Here is a 23683-nt window from a genome sequence, read left to right on the forward strand (position 1 = left end):
TTTTAGTCGCCCTCCTCTGGACATGCTCCAGGCCGGTTACAAACCGCCACTTGGGACGTCCTCAGGACGTCCCAGTTTAAAAAAGGGGCGTCTCTTCCAGACGCCCCTCTTCCTGTTACAGACTCTGTCCGTAACAAATGGCGGCGGCCATTCCACATGGCCGCCGCCTTCTTGATGTAATGGACGCTGAGCTTCTTTTTTGCTCCATAAGGGAGCCGCGCAGTTTGGCTGCGGCGGCTCCCTTACGGAGCAAACAGCAGCGCCGGGAGACCGCCACAAAGCGGCAGTTTGTAACGCCTCCCAGTTTCTCAATGTCCTTTTTGAATTGTGGTGCCCAGAACTGGACACAATATTCCAGGTGGGGCCTGACCAGAGCAGAATACAGTGGCACTATTACTTCTCTTGATCTAGACACTATACAGTGGGCCCTCACCTTACGCGGGGATCCGTTCCGGATCCCTCCGCGTAAGGCGAATTCTGCCTATGCTCAAGCCCCATTGTAAACAATGGGGCTCGTGCACGGCGGCACGACGGTGTGTGGGGCGCAACCGTTGCGCGCGGCCATGCAATTGAATGGGACGTGCTGCCCCGCGCGTGCCCCACGGCTTGAGCACTATGCTCAAGCCGCGTATGGCGTGGGCACGCTGTACTTTTATTGATGCAGCCTAAAATTGCATTGGCCTTTTTAGCTGCCGCATCACACTGTTGACTCATGTTCAACTTGTGGTCTGCTTGGACTCCCAGATCCCTTTCACACGTAGTTTCATTCAGCCAGGTGTCCCCCATCCTATATCTGTGCATTTCATTTTTCTGCCCTAAGTACAGTACCTTATATTTCTCTGTGTTGAATTTCATCTTGTTAGCTGTGGCCCAGCTTACTAGTCTATTCAGGTCATTTTGAATTTTGATCCTGTCCTCTGGAGTATTAGCTATTCCTCCTAATTTGGTGTCATCTGCAAATTTGATAGGTATGCTCCCAATTCTGTCATCCAGGTCACTGATAAAGATGTTGAATAACACTGGGCCCAGGACAGAGCCCTGTGGGACCCTACTGGTCACTTCTCTCCAGGCTGAAAAAGAGCCATTGTTGAGCACCCTTTGGGTTCGGCCAGTCAACCAATTACAAATCCATGTAACAGTTACCTTGTCTAGTCCACATTTTACAAGCTTGTTTGCAAGAATGTCATGGGAAACCTTGTAAAAGACCTTACTGAAATCAAGATATACTATATCCACAGCATTCCCTTCATCTACCAAGCTGGTAATTTTATCAAAGAAAGAGATCAGATTTGTCTGGCATGACTTGTTTCTCTGAAACCCATGTTGACTTTTTGTGATTATGGCATTGCCTTCTAGATGTTCACAGACTCTCTGTTTAATTATCTGCTCTAGAATCTTTCCTGGTATTGATGTCAGACTAACTGGATGATAATTGTTGGGTTCCTCTTTTTCCCCCTTTTTGAAGATGGGGACAACCTTTGCCCTCCTCCAGTCTGTATGTTTTAAACTGTTTTCATACTGTAAATAATTTAATTCTATTTTAATGTTCTTTGTAAGTTTTTGGATATATTGTACTTGTTTTAAACTGCAACCAATTGGAAGGGGGATGAAGGGTATGGATAAAGTTAATAAGAATTGTAATAATAGGAAAAAGGGCCATGGGTGTATGTATATGCTAAATATAGCATGGATGATGAGCAAAGGCCTGAACTGCATTTACCAGTTTTGCCAGTACTAGCTTTTCCTTGCCCATATGAGTCTGCTATCCCAGTGATGGTCTGGATCACCGCCATTTACTAAATCTGTATTATATAAACACGTTGTTTTAACACAATAAGCATTCAATTTGTAAAGGCATCAAAGTATAACAAAAATGCATGCTAAATGCCCTGGTGGATATTTTGTATTAAGGAAATCAAGCACATACTGAAAACTGATGATTATTTTCTGTCTCCAAGACATAAATGACTTCTACCACATAATCTAGTTCAGGGGTAGGCAAGCTTGGCCCTCCAGATGTTTTCAGACTGCAATTTCCATCAGCCCTTGCCAGTACAGCCAATGGGGAGGGATTATGTGAGCTGCAATCTAATAACAACTGGATGACCATCTCTGATCTACCCTGTCAGTTTTAAACATTAGCCATTCTGCAGTGTTTCTTTCTCATCTTTTGATACCTATTTTTTTAATGAACCAGAAACCTTCTGAATGGAAACTGCGTGTGCTACTAGGGAGGTGCAGTCTCTTCTCTAACTGTTATTTATCACCATTTTCCCTAAGATACACATTGCAAAGAGACTGCAGAGGACATTGCAAGAAATGATAAAAGGCTCCTGCTAAAAGGCCAAAGTGCATGCCTACAGAAGAAACTATCCATTGTGCCTTTGCATGAAACACATCTCTGAACCCTCTAGCTTCAAATTAGTTGCAGATAGCTCTTTCTGCTACATCACATCAGGTGTGATTTGATACTGGACACAAAGGAATCATCCCTCCCTTAAAAATACTGGTATTTGTTTCAGCAGTATTTGGTTACATTTTAACACTTATGGTGAACCAGCATGGTGTAGTGCTGTAGTAGGACTCTGGGAGACCAGATTTTGACTCCCCACGAGCCAAGGGAAAGCACTGGATGACTTCAGGTACGTCACATTCTCCCATTTTTAGAAGAAGGTAATGGCATCCCTCCTTTGAATAAATCTTGTCAAGAAGATGGTGTGACAGAGTTGGCATAAGTTGGAGTTGACTTGAAGGCACTTGACAACAAAGTGTAAGACAGCCCAGTGTAATGCTGACTCTGCATGAACTCTTACAATGTTTTTCTGACAATATTCAGGAGCCCTGTAACAGAATCTTGAACTGTGGTCCTCAATTACTGGTCCTCCATATGTTTTGCACTTAGGTTCCTAGAATCCTTGATCATCAGATTTATTGATTTTGACTGCTGGATCTGAAGTGTGGAGAATCAGTGGCACCTAGTTGAAAGGTGATCATGCAGGCATATTTTTTTATGCTTATCCCTTGTGATTGGGACAAGAAAATAGCTTATTGGAATTATTAGAATTTTTATTGCTGTTATTTTTAATAATTTCATACACTTATGCTGGAACCCCTTGAGAATAAAAGAGCAGAAAGTTTTCAAATAACAACTCAATCAGTCTGTCAATCTATCAATACATAAATCTATTCATATTTTCTCTTTGGGCTGTGGGGTTAGTTAGCCTCCAAGCAATCTCTCATTACTTTAACTAAAAACAGTTGGCTAAACCCAATATTAGCACTACCCAAAGTAGATGAACTGAAATGCAAGGGGACTTATCAACAACTAAATTAGGTACCAATGTTTTCAGTTAGATAGATAGCACTAGGAGCCAGCGTGGTGTACTAGCATGAGTGCTGGACTACGACTCTGGTGACTACTTGGCCACAGAAGCCCACTGGGTGACCTTGGTCAAGTCACATACTCTTAGCCTCAGAAAACCCCAGAACAGGGTTGCTGTAAGTCAAGAACAACTTGAAGGCATGTAGCAACAACAACAAGAAGTAGGACTGGCATTGGATTTAGCCAAATGTGTGTCAAACCATATGGAATGACCTGATGTTCTACAAATAACAACTCCACTGAAATTTTGATAAGTGTGGTAATTTTATATATTACTACAGCCAAGGAATCTGCAGAAGGAGGAGAATGCCACATGCAAAACAATTTTACTGTTTGGATCTGAGCATAGCAAACTGTGTTCTTTGTCAAGCTACACAAGAGACCTTCTAAAAAATAATTTAAATTATCTAGTTTCTAGCTGAATTTGTGAGACTTCTTCTGGGGAGCAATCCAAAAAGACATTGCACACATCTGCTAATGCACTGAATAAGGCTTCATGAGGTCAGACAGCTACTGAAGTCAAGAAAAGCTTTTTGTGAACCTGTAAACATCTGTTTAATCATGGACCTGAAGAATGTTATGAAAAAGACCTAAATTCTTTATAGCTAACATAATTTACACTAGCTTTCAAAAATAGAATCTTACTGCATTCCTATAAAACTAATGAAACATGAATGTCCAAACACTTATAAATATCAAGAACACTACCATTTTGGACAATTACAGCAGGGACAGTCAAGACTGTTTCTTAACAGTATCTAAGGTGTTGAGGGTTTTAATCTTTTGTTCTATTAGTGCTCAGTTGGGGAAAGGCAAATCACACAAATGCCAAAGGCAAATAACGCAAATGAAAGTTGCTGCACAGGAAATATAACATAGTCCATTTTGGGTCAATACCAACGAAGTCCAAAGTCCAAAATGTATCTTTTAAAATATATTTTTGCATTGACTCTACAGTGTCATATGAAAGGAAGCAAAAATAATGATTTTATAATGAGAAATTGTGGATTAAGAGGAATCTACTATATTTTAAAGTAGCTATCATCTATATGCAGTAATTTTTAATGTTTTCCTTTAGTCCTCTAGTGTTTTTCTCTCCTAGGTTACATGTGTTTTTATTTTGGTACATACAGTAGAATATAGATGCATCAGCATACTTAAAAAAACAATTTGGGAGAGGACATTGTGATAAATACTCCAAAAGCAGATGGCACAGAAAGAAGGCAGTTTTGTCTTGTCATCTTTAGAATTTCTCTGCTGTCAAATGGGATGTGCAAAGTAAGCTTGTCAACTGACCAGAAATACAAAACAGAACAGTATGAGTTTTTTAAAAAGTAAATCTCTGGGACAGTTATCAGACACTGTATGTTTGTGTGTAAAAGCTCAACATTTAGTCTAGTTGTCAGATTTTTTAAAGTGAAAGTCTGGATTTCCTGGGGCATCATTTTCATTTGGTATACTTGCCCAAACTACCTCCATATGCACAACAGAGCATTATATTGTAGCACTGAATTCTACTGAGTTGTAGTAAGCTTAGCTTGACAACCATAACCCTGCTTTGGTGAGCCCAGGAAAGTTGACAGAGCAATAGTGAGAGCAATCACTCTCACTTCCTGTCAGGCTCCTATTCTTGACACTTAGTAAAATACCAACAGTTCCAGTTATCTGAGATCCCCATTTTCAGATGGGCCAAGGGTGGATCAACATTGGATGGGGTGCTAACCGAAGATTGAATCCATGTAAATCTACAGCGCTATATAAATAAAGCATAATAATAATAATAATAATAATAATGTCCCAAACATTATCCCAAACAAATTTTGCTTAGGCTGTAACCAATATATCTATGGTCATATTCAACCCTGGCCTAGGAGTTCTTTTCTTCAGGCTCCTAACCTCTCTTTTTCTTGTGTGCCTATAGTTACTAGGATCACAAATTTGCATTTTTAAATTCAAATACTGAACAACTAAACTGCAGTTATTAGATTTCTTTAATAACATATTTAGACTTAGGCCTCTGAGGGGTATTAACTCTATGGAAGAAAATACAGGAGCAGGGCTTCTCTTTGAAACAGGGCATTTCTTCAAAATGTAAAAACCTAGCATGTAAAAGTAATACCTTGATCAACATAGAACTAGCACCGCTGATGTTAATGTAGAGTATAGCAACTGAGTGATATAGCAGCACTTTGCTGCATTTCACACACTGCCTTGTTACTGCAAAACCTGACACATTCTGAGGGCCCCTGGTGTACAAAAACCAGAACAAGGTCTCTCTTGTTCAGGCTAACCAGCCCCTCTGTATTCATTAAAAGCTTTTTCACAGTGCTCACAGTTTTTTCCAGCCTACAGTCAGTTTCCACCAAGTTGGCAAGTTCAGAATTTTTATTTCTAGCTGGATGGCATACTCCCCCTCTGTTCTAAAATAAAATGCTTACTGGCTTTCATCAAGGAAACCTAATGGGGTACCAAGCTGGACCACCTCCATGCTTACATATTGTTTATTTTATTTTATTTCCTTGCTGTCACTCAGCCTAAAATACAAACTCCAGCAAATGCTAGGGATTTTGTAAACTGTGATTCACTGGCAGAAGGAACAGCACATAAAGCTCTCTGCCAGTGCAGACTCCCAATGTCAATGTGTTCTCACAATGGTATTTCCATAAATGAACTCAGGTTCTGTTCCTGCAAGACTGGATGATACTAATATTAGTGATGGAAATGAAACAGGACAGACACTCAATGGCACAGCCACACCCCTGTTTGCTTTCCACATATGAAAGAATGTCATTGGTGGTTGGATCTCTGTGAAACCCAAGAGATACTGGGGCACATGAATATGAATGGTGGTAGGAAATGTTCTGAGATGATGACACCCCAAAGTACTGATTCCGTCAGGCAGTTGTGGGTTTATGGTATGTGAAGCAAGCTTGCTCACATTCTACTATACAGGCGCATGAAGATTTTCAGGTTGCAAAATACCTCTCGCAGTCATACATAATTTCCACTCCCAGACAATCAGTTCTCTTATTATTTCCTCTTGAAGGAGTCCTGTTTTGCAGTGAAACAGGAGGCAAATACTTCAGTAGTTCATTCATGAAAGCCACAGTGGGACCTGGCTCCACACATATTACAGATAAGATCTCAGATTACAGGCAAACAAACATGTACAGAGTGGAAGACTACAAACTATAAATCTTCACAGCATTCCCAGACAACTGTGTGAGTCAACACCAGACATAGCCACAATTAATCAACTTTATTGCTACATTAAAAAAAAATCCTACCCCCCCCCCATCCCAAGAATCTAAAGGCAAAGGACATAGCTCTTTGCTTTCCTGTTAAGGAAATTATCTTAAGAGATACTGACTGGACTAAGGTTGACCAGTGAGCTTCATTGGTAGGTGGGGAGTTGAAACTAGATGTCCCAAATCCTAGTGCATCACTGCCTATTACAGCACATTAGCTTTCATTGAAACAGACTTATTTTTGTTTCTGCCCATATAATCCTGTTCCACAACATTGTTCTGGAAGTTTGTAAGTACCACTGTGGTGGGCCTAAATAAAAAAAAGTAAAGGTCAATTATATCTGGTATTTGTTTGCCCTTGAGTGGCAGCTGATAAATCACAACACTGCCGATAAAAATCAGTTTTGTGATGTGACTGAGGTTTTTCCCTAGTTTTGCAGCACACATCAGCAGCATATTTCAGAAAAACAACAGGGCACAATAGAACAGTGCAGAGTTTGCAGCTGATTTAGCACAGGCAGCTAAAAAAAGGCCAAACTGTAAAGCCTTGCCAAGACTGAATAAGTGAATCAATGCCTTTATGCATCATGCTGTGCGCTTGGCACACTCAAAGGCAACCTCAGTTTACTTTTTTCCTCTCACTGGAAATGAATGAACAGGATCCTGAGTACAGAGTATCCTCTGCAAAATTTCATCCCAGGCATTGAGGTCATTGCGGCAAGACATAAAAATATACTTTGGAACCTTTTCACAAGCTGGTTGGATTTTTGTTGTTCTCGGTGTATTTGGTGGGCAAATACTGGACCTTTCTGAGCTTCCAGGATGCATCAAAGTTGTTCACGTGTTTAGCCTACTTTTAAATCTTCTTTGGGATAGAAGTAGGTTTCTACAGACATACTGTATGCATACCCTTACCTAGATGGGAAACAATTTGCACAATTTGCACAAGCAATTCATTTCTCAGCCAGGGCTGCACATGTACATCCCTCTGAAAAAAACACCACCACTACCAAATCCTCCGATCGGTTGTTTGGGAGCTAAAATAGTGGACTTCATTTAGTTCCCTTCTGTCACAGACATTCTTTTCCCTTGCATACCACCACTACCAAATCCTCCGATCAGTTGTTTGGGAGCTAAAATAGTGGACTTCATTTAGTTCCCTTCTGTCACAGACATTCTTTTCCCTTGCATACAACTGACTATGCAGCTGCAAGGGCAGTGCACTTGCCTCTGTTAAGGGCCCATATGTTGTTCTATACCTTCAAGTCAACCCTGATTTATGGTAACCCTATCATAGTGGTGTGTGTGTGTGTGGCACAATTTAGAGATAGAGGTAGTTGCCATTGTCTTCTTCTAAGGCTAAGAAAGTGTAATGTATGGGTTTCCATGGCTGCGTGGGGATTCAAACCTTAGTCTTCTGGAGTTCTAGTCCAATACTCAAATCACTGCTGTTTAAATATTACCTTAAATTTCCTGTACATTGACTCAATCAGAAATAACGGATGTTGATGCAGCATACAACATTGATTTAAGAATGAAAGAGGTACAGCTTGAAAAGCAATTTTGGCATTTGCTTTCTCTGGCATGAAGCCTAAGGGAAGAGGAATTTGTGGAAAGCTAAAAATGTTTATGTTTTAATACAGTATGTGCATCCCATTCTGGTCAGCAGCCCTTGCTCTATGGACATGGAAAACAAGAAGTGGCCAGTTTGCAGTAGAGTCATGCTGAGCTGTCACAGAAAGAACATTACAGGCACAGAACCTGAGAAAACTTTCTTGTCATTTTTTTACTCACAAAGCTACTATGTCTTTTCAAATGATCAGTTACCACTAAATCAGTGGAAGATGATGGCACCCATGCCAGTGGGGTGGAAATCCACTCTGGATTTTGCTCCATAATTTAAAACAACAATACATGGTGCTGAATCTATTTGGGGAATAGGTTCAGCACCTTGGATACCTCCTTCAAACTTGGAGACACAAGCCAGAGCAAATTGAGAGGAGTTGAAGTTATTAGCTTCCACCTGGAGACATGGAGATCATTCACACATCCTTTTTTTTTTTACCGGAACAATGTGAATATCCTCACTCACACATTCCAATTATATTATTCACACTTTGAAACGGCATCAATCTGCATCTCTTTGGGATTTAGCGGGAGCCAGCGGCTGAGGAAGGGGGGATCCCCCATTCCCAGTCCTGGGCTTGTCCTCCATGGTCTGGGTGAGGGGAATCTGTCCCGGGGAGCCCCTGGAAGCCACTTGTTCGAACCAGCTGTGTAGGGAAAGAGGAAGAGTCTCCACCAGCCAGGTGGAGACTTGCCCCACCAATGAGTCAATGATGTGAACCCGTTCAAGGTATGCTGAGTTTAATCCGGGTCTGTTTGCAGCATTATTCACACTGTCAATGCTGCAAATCTTTTTTAAAAACTTGGAAAAGTTTGTGGGTTTATTTGCCCTGGGTTAAGTGGGGTTTTAGGTAGCTCCTAAAAAAACTGATTTGGGTGCATTTGGGGTGCCTTTGAATAACAGGGATTCAACCTGGTTTAGTGCAGCCAGGGCTCTGAGGGTCAAAGTCCTGGTACTTGTTGATCAGCAGGACAATGACATAAAAAAACCCCACTTGGACTCCTCTGTTCCGTCTGAGTTATCTACAATCCCTACTGTAACTGGAGTGGAAATGGATTTTCCCAGCAACAATGTATTGTTATGACTGATCCTTGTTGTAATGCAAAGCATTTTGGTGTGGTTTCATCTTGGGTAAGCAAGTATAACTAGCTTTAGAAAAGACATGCTCCTGTTGGGAAAAGAAAATTATAAGAAATGGGGTGTGTGTGTGTGTGTGTGTGTGTGTGTGTGAGAGAGAGAGAGAGAGAGAGAGAGAGAGAGCACAACTGCTTGCTTTCTTGCTCCTCCTTGAATCACTATAGAGACTATCACCATGAGGGCCTGCACTTCAAAATTTACCATTCTGTCACTGGTCCCCAGCCACTTAATTGGTTGCTGAACAGGGAATCAATGCTAACGTAAATGCCATTGACTCAATGGGTGTACTTTAATTTGGAATTACCACTAGAATCCATGCCTATATCCCTAATTTACAAAAAATAAATAACCAAGGTAATTTGCTTTTTAGTTTCAGTTTTAAATACCTGGTAAAAGCAAGTACATTGGCTGCATTAAAGGAACTAATGAACTCTAATATTTGGAAATTAACCGAAATATTTAGGTGTCTTAAAATTTCCTGTGCTATAAAATAAGGTTCTCTTGATGTGCAAGACGATTCTTGGATTACAAACAGGTAAACTTACCGTTCATTATTCAGAGACATCCTTGGTGGATCAAGGTTGGGGTTTTCCATGGACTCCATCTGAGGACAGCGTAAAAAGTAATACAGGGTGTGGAGAGCATCAGGGGACCAGATGATAGGTTGCTGCTGCTGCCTGGTTTGTCGAACAGGACTCATGCCAGGGCGCAGAGTGTTCAAACACTGCATGTGATGCATTGCTCGGGAGACCAGATCACCTGGGAAAGGAGAGGAAAAAGATGCAAAACTAGTCTTATTATATTTCCAAAAACTGTTTTTGAAATATCTATATATTCCAATTAATGTCTTTCATCAATGGTCAGGACTAGCTGAAAGCATTTTGTCCTCATGGCAATTAATGGTTCCCCTCCATTTAACTAAATGTGCTTGGTACCGAATGCCAGCCAAATTATTTGGGCAAAAGAGACAGAAATTCTTCACACACCTCTGCCTAGCACCAGCATCAAAAATACAATAAAAAATCAACTATTTGCTGCCTTTTCATGATATCTAAAATTTGTTGGCTAAGGTGGCTGATTCATTCTGCCTAATGGTAGGGCTGGCCCTGCCAATGTTCATTAATATGTCTATGTAGAGGTAAATATCTGCAGAATTCTGTTAGAAAATTTAAATTGTGAAGCACTTTAAAAAGCCACTATCAAGCTATTTAAATCTATATCTAGTAGGCTATATTTCAAAGGAAAGAACTGGCGAAATCATCTCATTGCCTAAGACAACCCAATAAAATTCACGGGGTCATCCAAGTTGATGGACAACTTGAAGGCGCGCACACACACACACACCAGGAGTGGGGCTCACATGACCTCCTCAAATATTGTTGGACTACATCTCCTGGCAGCTGTAGCCTGAATACCCAATAGCAAGGAATGCTAGGAGTTTCAGTCCAACATCTGGAGAGAAACATAATTCTAATACGTGCACTAAAAACTTTTTACTGGAATTTAGAAAGCCTGATTTGCACTATTATGTACCAGAGAAGTACTGCATTCTCCACCTTGGAATAAGAATATTCAAACACTTGGAATTCTGTATGGCACTTAACTTTGTAAGGGGATTTACATGTGCAGGAAATAGAATTGAGTCATTGTGCAAAGTCCATATTCACCAGGGGCTGCCATGATGTAACAATGTTTGGTCATCCATTGTACAATGGGAGACAGTTGAGTGACTGATGCATCAAGACCCTGATGTGCACTTGAATGCTCAATGCATATCTGATTAAAAAAAAAAAGGTCAACATCTCAACTACTCAGCACTCATCACAAGTGCCCAATAAGCATGAGAATTGTTTGAAGTGAACTATAATGCCTGAAGTTCATCAGGAGCATACACTGCAGACCATGCAACTCTTTCCAGTGCCCAGATGCACATCTTCACAATTCACTAACAGGATTTCATTGCATTTCTGAATATGGATTCATAAAATTATAAAATGCAGACTGATATAGAATTGAGGCCCATTTTTTTGTGTTGGGAACCCATGATGAGAAGAACCAGGACTGATGAAAATTTTCTAAATTAAGGACTTATTTTGTGCAAAATTTGCAGCATTTTATTTGGGATGTATTTTGTGTAAAAACTGCATTTTCTGCAAAGAAAATAATATTTCTGCACAGTAGCATGATTTTCTATGCAGAAATATTACTTTCTCTGCAGACAAAGGTGTTTCCTGTGCAGAAAATGCTGTTTGCTGCCATGTGTAAAAAATACCATATGTGAATTTTACACAGGTTAAGTCCAGAACTGTGATAAGAGTACAAAAACTGCAATTTTCAAAGACTTTCTCATTCATGGGGAAAGTTATATGTGTGTGAGTGTGCTGTATGCCTTCAAGTTGTTTCCAACATATGGTGACCATAAGGCCATCACTGGATTTTCTTGGCAAAATTTGTTCAGAGGAAGTTTGTCATTTCATTCCCTTGAGCCTGCAAGCATGTGACTTACCCAAGATCACCCATTGGGTTTCATGACTGAGCAGGAACTGAACCCTGGTCTCCAGAGTTGTAGTCCAACTCTTAAACCACTATGCCACAACTCTGGCTCGATTTCATTATAGTCTCCGAGAACAAAATTAGTGAAGAATTACACCCTTACCGATTATGCAGACCTGATCCTCTTTTATTTACTAACTTATAGTACCAAAGGTCAAACTGGGCTTCTCCCATACCAGCGACATGAGTAGGTACAATGCTATATCTCTCTGTGTAAAAAAGCTATAGGCTCCTTTCCCTCGCTTTGGGAATCCTTTATTTATTTTTTTGAGAATCTAGGGCTCACAGGAAAAAGTCTTCCATTGTTTGTGTACAATTACAATTCTGGGAAAGGTTGGAATGAAAACAGCAAGGAGCACTTCAAAGCTGATTCCTTAAAGGCCACATAAGGGTGAATATTTCTTTCCCTCTAATGTAGTAAGTAAACTAAAGCTGCAACTCTTAACACTAGTGGGACTTACTCAGAATGCAAGCTATACTGAACTCTGTGTTATTTCTCCTAAGTAAACATGTCTGTTGCTGTTGTGTCCCTTCAAGTTGTTTCTGGCGTATGGTGACCCTATCATAGGGTTTTCTTGGCAAGTTTCTTCAGAGGGGATTTGCCATTGCCATCCTCTGAGGCTGAATGAGTGTGACTTGCCAAAGGTTATCCAATGGGTTTCCATAGCTGAGTTGGGATTTGAACTCTGGTCTCCCAGTGTCCTAGTCCAATGCCCAAACCACTACACCACACCTAGCACTTTAGAAATGCAGTAGAGTAGATATTTACTTGGGAGTATATCTGACTGAAGACAGTGGGGCTTACATTATGAGTAAAAATGCATAGGATTGGGCTTCACATTCTTTGTTCAGGAGGGCAGGTATTACACAGGTTTGAAGAAAGGATGGCCATTCTATGCCAAGGTATTGCATTTTATACATGCAATAACATTCTATTAATCTTCTATAAAGCCTTGGGCTCCCATTCCCAGCCATGGACTGGCAGGAGGAGAATGGAAGACTGAGTGAGGGAGGCCTCTTTAACATCTTGCCCCCTCCTCCAGCTCCGGACCAACTCTGCTTGGGCGTCGGCCCATAAAGCCTCGGGCAATACTAAGAAGAACATTATCTTGTTACTAATTTTTAGTCTCCCCTTTTTTTCAGGTTGTTAGATTGTAATCTTTTATTGTAATTCCTTGATGGTAATGTTGTAACTTGTGCTGTATTTCCTTTATTATTTCATTGTTTATTGGCATCTGCTTGTTATTTTTTCCAATGAGGGGTTGGAAATGGGGAATTCTTTTTGATAATTATTGATTTGAATGTAATAATCAGTGTTAGACTTCTGTCATTATTGAATTGCTACACTATTACTGTTATTGTTGTTATTATGTTTCTTGCTATGTATTGCCATGTTATATTTCTTTATTATCTTATGTGTATTGTTATTGTTTATTGCTATTGCTTTGTATTTCCCTACTGTTGTAAGCCGCCCGGATTCCTAGTGATTGGGCGAGGTATAAATAAATTCTATTCTATTACGAGTGCCGCTCTGTAGCATTGCTCAATTATTCAAGATGTACATCTGGAATTCAAATTTTCAGTGCAGAATCACTCACACACCCCTTGCTCTCCTTACTATGCTGGCAACATAAGGCTGCACTGAAGAGGGGGGAAAGCTAGTAAGAGACTATATAAGGAGATCCATTCATTAAATGCAATCACTGAGCCAGCCAAATCAGAGAGTGGGGAAAGGAAGTTGCATTCAATCATGGACTTGTGCTACAAGCACTCTCTTGTACTGGAGAATATATAGCGGTATGCTAAAACCTCAAATTGAGGCAGGTCACAAAATAAATGGTGAAACCTATAAGGTTATGTGTTGGCTTCTGACAGTAACATTTAGATGATTGTACACTTGAGGAGAAATGCCTGGGAGAATATTTTTTCAGGGAGGGAAAAACAGCCCAGCAGAGAACAACTTAAAAGAGATATTGTTGGGCAGTAAAGGTTTCAAACGTAGCTTCTGTTACCAAACTATAAACAGGCTTTTGTATAATTTTGTATAAAACTATATAATTTTGTGATTTTTCTTTGACTATCTATAAATTAGAAAGTACTGATAATAGTACTGATAATTTTATTCTAGAAGGTAAAAATGGCTGATAAACTGGAAAGCTGGTGACTTGGTATTTGGGTAATACTAATTTAAAGTGCAATAATCTATTTCTAGGCCAAATATGGAATGGCAGCCGCATACCAACGCCCTCCAAACACTTGACAACTCTCTTTTTGTGGCCTCAAATTCATTGGAAAAGGAGCATCTTTGTCAAGGACTCTGTGGGATCCAATTTAAGACTACAATATATGTTGGTTTGAAATGTCTATTGTCCAGACAAATGCTGCCCATAGTTACTAAGACTAAAAATAAACTAAAATGAAGCACAACCAGAATGGTGCAGTTTAGTGGTTTGGGGGTTGGATTAGGACTCTGGAAGAACAAGGTTCAAATCCCTGTTGGAAATGAACTGAAGGCACACAACAACACTAAAATGGTGTCCTGTCCCAAACAGGAGATACAGTGGGCCCTTGTTATCTGCTGGGGTTTAGTTCCAGAACCCCCCGTGGACAACAAAATCTATGGATGCTCAATTCCCATTAAATACAATGGCATAGCAAAATGGTCTCCCTTATATAAAATGGCAAAATCAAGGTTTGCTATTTGGAATTTATACTTTTTTGAATATTTTCAAACCATGGATATTTGAATCAGTGTATAAAAAATCTGTGGATAAGGAGGGCCAACTGTATATGCAGACTGCTAATGCATAGTTGAAACATACTATAAGTAGTCAAAGCTTTTAAGAACATCCCCCTCCAATGAAGTCAATGGTTTGCTGTCCATTCCCAGATCTTGCAAATGCTTATCTTTATTGACAAATCCTCCAGGGACGTGCTTGCTTCTGCTCCCTTTATGTCTTTGTTCAATGGCACAAACACATTCTTATCAGTGACCTTAGGTCATCCGGCTCCACACATTCAGTCACCCCAAATTTCCCATTCACTAAAAAGACTCATTTATTTTTTGCTGTTTTTTATGCTCAGAACTCTTTTTCAAAACTCTCCCATGAACCCATCTCTTCTTAAATCCTTGCTCTTTTTTTTTTTTTTGGTAAAGCTTCTAGAAAAATCTAGTTCTGATACCTTACTTACATAAATCTGAATCAAATTATTAGTCCCAACTGTGTAGATCAGGGGTCGGCAACCTACGGCCCGGATCCAGCCTGCCGAGGCCTTCCTGCCTGCCCCTGCGCAGTCCTGCCACCGATTGCTGCTGATCGTCCCCGTTTTTCCGCGGCTCCAGGCGCCATTTTGTTTTTCAAAATGGCGGCCGAAGTCTCGCGTAACCTCAGGATGGCAAAGGTCACGTGAGACTTCGCCGCCATTTTGAAAAACAAAATGGAGGTGGTCCTCTAGGAGGCCTGGTGCAGCCCCTGGAGCACTCCAACAGGGCTCCAGGGGCTGCAGTGGGCCTGCAGCAGGCTCCACCTCGCCCTCCTCCTCCTCCTCCTCCCTAAGAGCAGGGAAAGGAGGAGGAGGCAGAAGGATTGCAGAGCCAGTGTGAAAGGGAGCCACAGCAAGGCAAGAGGTTGGTTCATTGGGGGAGGGGGTTAGCTGAAGCAAAATCCCCTCTCAGCACCTTGTGGCTTTCGGGGTTGAGACAGTGCATGCTTGCTGCCTGTTATTTTGAATTGCATTTTAGTAATTTCCATGCTTGTAACTTTATTATTATTATTATTATTATTACTTGCCCTGTGTTCTATGTGCAAAATCCCCTCTCGATGAGAAAGAGGAGGAGGATGAGAAAGAGGAGGAGGAGGATGAGAAAGAGGAGGAGGATGAGAAAGAGGAGGAGGAGGAGGAGAAGGAGGAGGATGAGAAAGAGGAGGAGGAGGATGAGAAAGAGGAGGAGGACGTGGAAAGGTGAGTCATTTCAGGTCTGCCTTGGGTTTTTTTTCATTAATTTTAAAAAATATATAACACTTATTTTTGTTTTTTTATTTCATTATTTTTATTATTGCTTTTTATTGTATTTCATTATTTTTATTATTGCTTTTTATTGTATTTCATTATTTTTATTATTGCTTTTTATTGTATTTCATTATTTTTATTATTTATGAAGGTGAGACAGTGTGACTTTCCAAAGTGCTGTAACAAAGGTCTGCTGTAACAATGATAGTGGTGATGATGATGATGATGATGCTTCAGTGGAAGCTCCACCCCCGGCATGCGGCTCCGCCCCCGGAGGGTGGAAGCTCCACCCCCCGGCTTTGGCCCCCCAGTTGTCTGAGGGACAGCAACCTGGCCCCCGGCTCAAAAAGGTTGCCTACCCCTGGTGTAGAACCATTAAATCAATGAATTTACATAGGTACTGATTTACCAAGTCCCTATTGATTTATTGGCTCTGCTACAATGTGGACAAACAACTGAATATAGGCCAGTATGCCATGTGTAAATGAAATAATCACTTGTTTTTCTCCTGCCTGCATTTTCACTGGCATACTTTCTTGTTTTGCTTGTGTTCATTTTTAGAAAGCAAATCCTGTCAAACCTGTTCTTCGTAAAGTGCCATAATGACAACAGTAATGCCAATAGGAATAAGAAACAGATGATGATAGTGTAAGAAAGTTAACTTTTGTGCATTGCTGTAGTAAATTACACTTAAAAGAAATCTGAATTTCCCTTGAAAAACATTCTGAAACATTTATAACTTGCACAATAGCAGCCCAAGCAAAACAACAGCAAAGCCAATGGCAATATTTCTCTTGACTTCAATAGGGAAAGGCACCATACTTGATGTAAACAAACAAATTGAGGGTTGCATGTGAAACTCACTGAGTTCAGAGATGCTACCAACACAAGTTGCCAGGAGAGATTGTTCTAAAGTTCGAAGTTCCAGCTGAGCGTAAGCATCCGCTTTTCCATTGCTGCACGTGGATCCATCATTATAAGGACTGAAGTATGCTGGCAGAGAAAGCATACCTAAATCAAGACAAAGAAAAGTAAACAGGTCTGTTAAAAAAAGGGACAGAATATATAAAACAACAAAGATCAGACATACTTAGAGAGTAAACAAAAATGCATGGTGTTGGGCTTGTCTGGCCAGTATCAATATCTGTCTCTCTGTCACATTTCTTACTGGAGCAATAGCTCTGTTACAACTGGAAGGGATGTTAAGCCAGGTAGCTTTGTGTCCCCAAACATTTTGTGGAAACTCAAGTTTGTTTCATTCTTACATGTCTGCCTGAATGATGGAACTGGCAGATAGTTGCTCCTTTCATTTGATTTGTGCCACATAGAAATACAACCTAATTTGTGTATGGCTCTTTCACAAGTCCCTCAGTGGATCCAAGACAAACTGTAGGACTTTATGGTCACTTCTAGTCTAATTAGTCTTCCAATGTAAAATATCATATAGTCACTGAGAACCACTTGGGCATACAGAATCATACAGACGAACCAACTTCCAGTATAGAATACAGTGTGATAGAAGTGAGATCATCATCAGTAAAGGCCGGATTACTTTGCACAAGAATTGTAAGGACAAGATAAATGAGCTGTAAAAAACAAACTATCGTTCTATCCGCTGCTGCATGAGCCAGAAGATAAACAATAGTCAAAATCTAATGAGAAATAAAAGCTCCTTTCATTTAATTTTCAAAAGACTGTAATCCTGCATTGGCCAAAACAAGTGATGTGTACATACACTGCTCTTGTACTGTTGTAATAGACTAAGAGGTCAGACTGCAGCACTCCTTTCTCCAGCCAAGTTAATGAGAACTGAGTGTCAGCTACAAATATTGCCAAATTAAAATGGAATAACCTGCTACATATTCTGTGTCTGTGCAGTCAAGAGCAAATCTGAACAATCTGTTCTGGATCTATTTGTGGTTTGTGTCTCCAGGAAAGGAGTATGTTACAAGTCCTGCCAGCTCTACCGGCTTACTTCCATCAAAATCTTTCTTGGCTCTCTGTTCCAGTTTCCCTCAGTCCTTTCCCAGCTTTGCCCACACCCCTTCTATATCACCCCTGATAGCTAGCAAGGACTTCTGTATTCAGAGACAATACACCTCTGAATACTAGGCATTAGGGATAAAGAGGAGAATGTTGTTGCCATCATGTCCTGCTTGTAGGCTTCAAACACCTTCGTGCAATCAGTATTTGAAATAGCAAGTGACTTAAACAAGGCTACCAACCAAGGAGGTAAATAGGTGAGGTAGCTAGGTTTCAACATCAAACCTAGTTGTCATTCCTCTGAAATCAACATCAGCCCAAATTATCATTCATTTGCTATGCAGTGTCCATTTTATATAGGGTTGCCATAAGTCAGGACCTCCAAACCGGGAAAAATGTAGGACAAAATTTTCAAATGTAGGACACATTTTTTGTGTCCTACATTTGAAAAGGAGCCTCGCTGTGTGGTTTGTTCCAGGCCTTATCTGACTGGTTTGTCCTCATTTTGAGAGATGGTAGCAACAGAGACATATAGTAAATTCACCAGGACACTGGAAATAAGGCATATTCTATTTTTCTCTTCACTTGCTGGGAAATCAGTGGGTTCATATTGACTGATCTGGCCCACCATAGTAAAAAAAAAAAAAAAAAAAAGAGAGAGAGAGAGAGAGAGAGAGAGTTGTTTCTGTTAGAGATTTTAACATCTAGATACACAAGAAAGACATTCCAATCATGACTTGCATCTAATTACAGTTCTGCTCACTTCCTATTTCACAAAAGGTGGGCCTTAATTTTCCAAGATGGGCCCAAAATGTGGTAGAAATGCCCCCACACCTCCAGAGAGCATTTAAAAAAAGTTTGGATTTTTTTTGCAACAATGTTGCAAATATTTTGTTTATCCCTGTGAAAATGCCCTCCACACTCCTAGAGGGCTTTTTGGGAGCATTTTAGAGCATTTTTTCAACACTGGGTGGCCCAGGGTTCACATAAATGGCTATTCAGGAATTGCATGTGGCCCACAGGTCACACTTTGCCCACTCCAGGTCTAGGGAAACTCAGAACCTGATGGTGGGTGAGATGTGTGAGGTCAAGCCATGTGTGCTGAGACCTTATATAAGTCTAGCCATGTCTCCCTATGAAATCTCACAAAACACCAGAAATCCCATGAGACACCATATAGAAGTCATAGGAGTTTATCGCATCGGGCCGGATTGGGAATGGAATGAAAGGGGCCAGGAACGAGTGCGGAACGAATAGGGGATGCATTTTACTGCACACAAAAGTCCCCGTTCCGTTCTGTTCCCTTCCATTCTGTCCCCCATCCGTCCCACAGGAGGCGATTTTTGAGAACGTTTGCTGAACAGTTCTCAAAAATCGCCTCCTGTGGGATGGAACGGAAGGGAACAGAATGGGGACTTCCCTGTGTGTGGTAAAATGCGTCCCCCACTCGTTCCAGCCCCATCCCGGACCCTTTTGTAACAGACAAGGCACGTTCCAGGGACCTGTGCAACATTCTCTTAAGTCTCCCTCTCAAATCTCACAAGACATCCCAACTCAATGAAAGTTGGATTCTCTATGTCTCTGTTTTTGTCAGGAGTACACAATCATCATGTCATTACTTCTCTCTGCTTCCCCAAATATGGGAAGACTACTGGAGATTGTTGCCAGTAGCACTTAGATGAGTATTGACAGGTGTTGCTCCAAATAGTGGCCCCTGGTCTCATGCCAGTCTCTCAGCCATTGGCTTCTGGTTCCTGGAATGTTTCTAGGCAAGAAGTCCCTGGTACGTTGGGAAAAACAACTGCCTGTCCTCCCAAGAAAACTCTAGGATAGATTCACCTTAGGGTTACCAAAAGTTGGAAATGTCTTGAAGGCACAACAACAACAACAATCCCCACATAAAATAGCTTGAGAGACAGTATTATAGACCATCCAAGAAGAGCTACTCTCCCTATAAGTTTGAAGGTTTGGAGCTTGGGGATTGCACTCATCAAAAGCAAAGGTTGATTAAAATAGTTGCCCATTTATATTTTGATTATGGCTTTTATTTTCTTCATTGATCATGTGTCCTCTTTTTTCACAGGCTGGGGAGAGATAAAGTCAACAATGACATCGGAGATTACCACACTGTTCCTGCGTGGTCCCTCATCAGAACAGAATGGAAGGAGCAGGAACGAGTGCAGAACGAGCGGGGGATGAATTTTACAGCACTCACCAGTCCCCCACTCGTTCTGTTCCCCCTCTCTTCCGTTCTTAATCCGTTCCAGAGGGGGCAATTTTTGAGAACTGTTCAAAACAGTTCTCAAAAACCGTTCCCTTCTGGAATGGAATGGGCATGGAAGAGAGGGGAACGGAACAAGTGAGGGAGTGGTGTGTGCGGTAAAATCTGTCCCCCACTTGTTCCGTCCCCTGCCGGGCTGTTCTGAGAATGTCCCTGAAGACCAGTGTGGTAAGCGTCATCATCAAGGACTTCTTGGGTATTTGAAAGAGAAGGAAATAAAGAAATCTGCTGTGTCTCAACATGCATCATTGTGAGCAAATGGGAAATCCCAGGCAGTGAACTAAGTAATTTGCATATTTCGAAAGTGGAAAATAAATACCAGTAGTACATGACAACAGAAATATCCAGAGAAGCAGATAGCAGACACTAATTTGCTTTTCCACCACCCCAAATTGATTCTTTTTATTTTCCCCATTAATCACAAATATTTTCAATTGCACATTCTGCACTAACATGACTGCTAAAGTAAAAAAACAGGCTGATACAGGAACAGATAATACTACGGAAAGTGTGAACAGAAACTAATCAATGTATAAATAAAGCAAGATGTCTACAAAATATTTAAGTTCCACATTTTTCATAACCCCAGTAATACTGACCGGTCTTTTTCATTATTAAATCACATACAAACTATTCTAGAATGATTTAAACTGGGATGAATGGTTTAATATTAATAATACCACAGTACAATAATGCCCAATAACTGTGCAATTATACTATTAATGAATATAATTTTTGATGAGATTTTAGATGTTTTTTTTCTTGGACAGGGGCAAAATTGGCAGTTGGACTCATGAGAAATGTTCAAAGAGCTAGTACAAGACAGTATCTGAGCTGCAGTCACATATCCCTGAAAAACACTGAGCATGTGGAATGCGTCTGATGGTATGGATTCTTCTGGGGGCAATGCAGATTGTTTATTAAAGAAATTAAGGCAAAATGTGGTTATGTATGTGAGGTATAGCATATGTCATAAGGTAAGGACCTGTCAGAGAGCCAGCATGGTGTAGTGATTTGAGTGTTGGATCACAACTCTGGAGATCAGGGTTCAATTCCCACTTGGCTCCAGAAAACCCCATAATAGGGTCAACTTCAGGAAAGACTTGAAGGCACACAACCACAGTGACCACAACAAAAACGATCTGTTGGGAGAGGATGAGAGAAGGGAATGTTGGAAGTGACTGGCGATCAGGTGAATCTATGAAGGGATTTTTCGAAAGGCTGGCAAGTATGGCAGTTTAAAATTACAAAGCGTTAAAGACACAAGCCTGTCAATATTATAAATGAGAGATGTGGGTTAGAGTTAGCAAGTTAGGGTCAGTCAGGATTTAGATGTGTAAAATAAGTAATCTTTTACTGTATGTTGAATTTCTGTTTAATAAATTAATTTTTGTATTGTACAATTCTGTCTCCAAGAATGCTATAATAATGTTACAAGTGGAGGAGTGGATAAGTTCAGGCACATGGTGTCTGTGATAGTTGCAGTGTTTCAACTATGGTGGTGTTGAGTGGTTGGACAGGAGGATGACCCTCACCTTTGGTGGCAGAGGTAGAACAGGTGGATGACCCTGCAATGCACAGAAACGTTTAGCTGCTGCAGATTCCAGGGGTCTAAGATAGGGTGGGAAACATGTGACAATCTTTTGTGTGGTTTTTTCGGGCTATGTGACCATCTTCTAGAAGAGTTTATTCCTGACGTTTCACCAGCATCTGTGGCAGGCATCTTCAGAGAATGCTGGTGAAACATCAGGAATAAACTCTTCTAGAACATGGCCACATAGCCCAAAAAACTCACCAATGCTGGCGAAACATCAGGAATGCCACAGATGCTGGCAAAACATCAGGAATAAACTCTTCTAGAACATGGCCACATAGCAGGAAAAACCCACAAAAAACTATGGATGCCAGCCAAGAAAGTCTTCGACTTCACAGTATGACAATCTAATTGTAGGACTTCAGGTTCCAGCATAAAAAATGGCAAGTAACACTGGGAATTACGATCTAACAAGCATCTGAAGAGCCACTGATTTTTACTCTAGTCTGAGAAGCAGCAAAAGAACTGACACCAACTGATATGGTTACATGATACTCTTTTACACAAGTGTTTTTCAACTTTTACCACCAATTTTTTTAAGCTCATGGCTTTTTTTTTTTTTTTTTGCATAGGAATCTGTTAGAACATATAGCCTTAATGGCATTACCATCAAAAGAACAGTAAGGTCAACCAGAAATGGATTCATAAATTCTACCAAATTTGTGGTATAGCGGACTTTGTTGGAAAAAAATCCAATGTGAAATTAAATGCATTTGAGGCTGTATATTGAATTAGATTATGGCTGTTAATTTGACAATATTTATCATTCAGATGTATTTCAGTGATGCTCTGTTATCTCTCATACCCCCCCCCCCACCAAAGAGGGCTACAAATCATGGTCATAAGTATATAAAATAAATACAAATTAATAGAACAACATCTGTACTGAATGGTTTGTCCATCTCTGTGATTCAGATGTAGTTGAGCAAAAATAATTAGTTTCTGGAATTTTTCAAAGCCTTAGAAACAGCAGTGTGGAATAAGGTATGTTTATTCTGCCTCACTTAATACAGGAAACTTGCTTATGGGCTCTTTCTGCCAGTGCTGTTAAAAGACTGGCGCGACAGGGTGGAGTTCCAGTAAGCCATTTTTTCAAAAATAAAATTTTGCCAGCTTAAAAGCTATTTTTTAAAAAAAAAAAATCTTGTCTATAACATGATACTTTTTAAAGCAACTGAAAGAAACTGTTTCCAGTTTCCTAGCCAAAATCAATTCAACAGAAGTGAGTGGGAGGGCATGGAGTCCCCCCATCTCATTGCTTGCAATGATATAGAAAGTTGTTTCAGGCAAACTATTTTGCGAGGGTGAGCAAATCTTTTGGAATCTCTGCAGTCACTGTACTCTTAAGAGGAACTCTCAAGAGGTTAAGAGGTGACATGATAGCCCTGTTTAAGTATTTGAAGGGGTGTCATATTGAGAATGGAGCGAGCTTGTTTTCTGCTGCTCCAGAGAATAGGACCTGGAACAATGGATGCAAGCTACTGGAAAAGAGATTCCACCTAAACCTTAGGAAGAGCTTTCTAAGGGTAAGAGCTGTTTGACAGTAGAACACACTCCCTCGGAATGTAGTAGAGTCTCCTTTTTTGGAAGTTTTTAAACAGAGTCTGGATGGCCATCTGTTGGGGGGTGCTTTGATAATGAGTTCCTGCATGGCATGGGATTGGATTGGATGACCCTTGTGGTCTCTTCCAACTATGATTCTATAATTCTTGCCTTGAAGAAAGATCAATCTACATGTGATGTACAGTTTTAAAAAAAAAATTACGATTGGCACTCTGCATGCACATATTCAACCATTCATTGCTTAAAAATACCCCCTCCCCTGCCAATTCCAAAAAGCAAACCTTAATTTTGCCATTTTATATAA

At 40.5% G+C, this 23683-nt stretch overlaps 1 protein-coding gene across 1 annotated transcript in view; it reads right to left on the reverse strand.

Moving 5' to 3' along the window:
* The window catches only part of LOC149314579 (ankyrin repeat and BTB/POZ domain-containing protein 2-like), a 193983-nt gene that overhangs the window by 60585 nt on the left and 109715 nt on the right, over positions 1-23683 (reverse strand). The window contains exons 2-3 of the mRNA XM_089521421.1: positions 16823-16969; positions 9940-10153 (exon numbers count right to left, since the gene is read on the reverse strand). Coding sequence (XP_089377547.1) covers positions 9940-10153; positions 16823-16969 — 361 coding nt within the window. The remainder of the gene's footprint in view (positions 1-9939; positions 10154-16822; positions 16970-23683) is intronic.

Source organism: Sceloporus occidentalis, unplaced genomic scaffold (assembly GCF_023333645.1).
Source record: "Sceloporus occidentalis isolate IW3139 unplaced genomic scaffold, rSceOcc1.0.p SCAF_4, whole genome shotgun sequence".
NCBI classification, from domain to species: domain Eukaryota; kingdom Metazoa; phylum Chordata; class Lepidosauria; order Squamata; family Phrynosomatidae; genus Sceloporus; species Sceloporus occidentalis.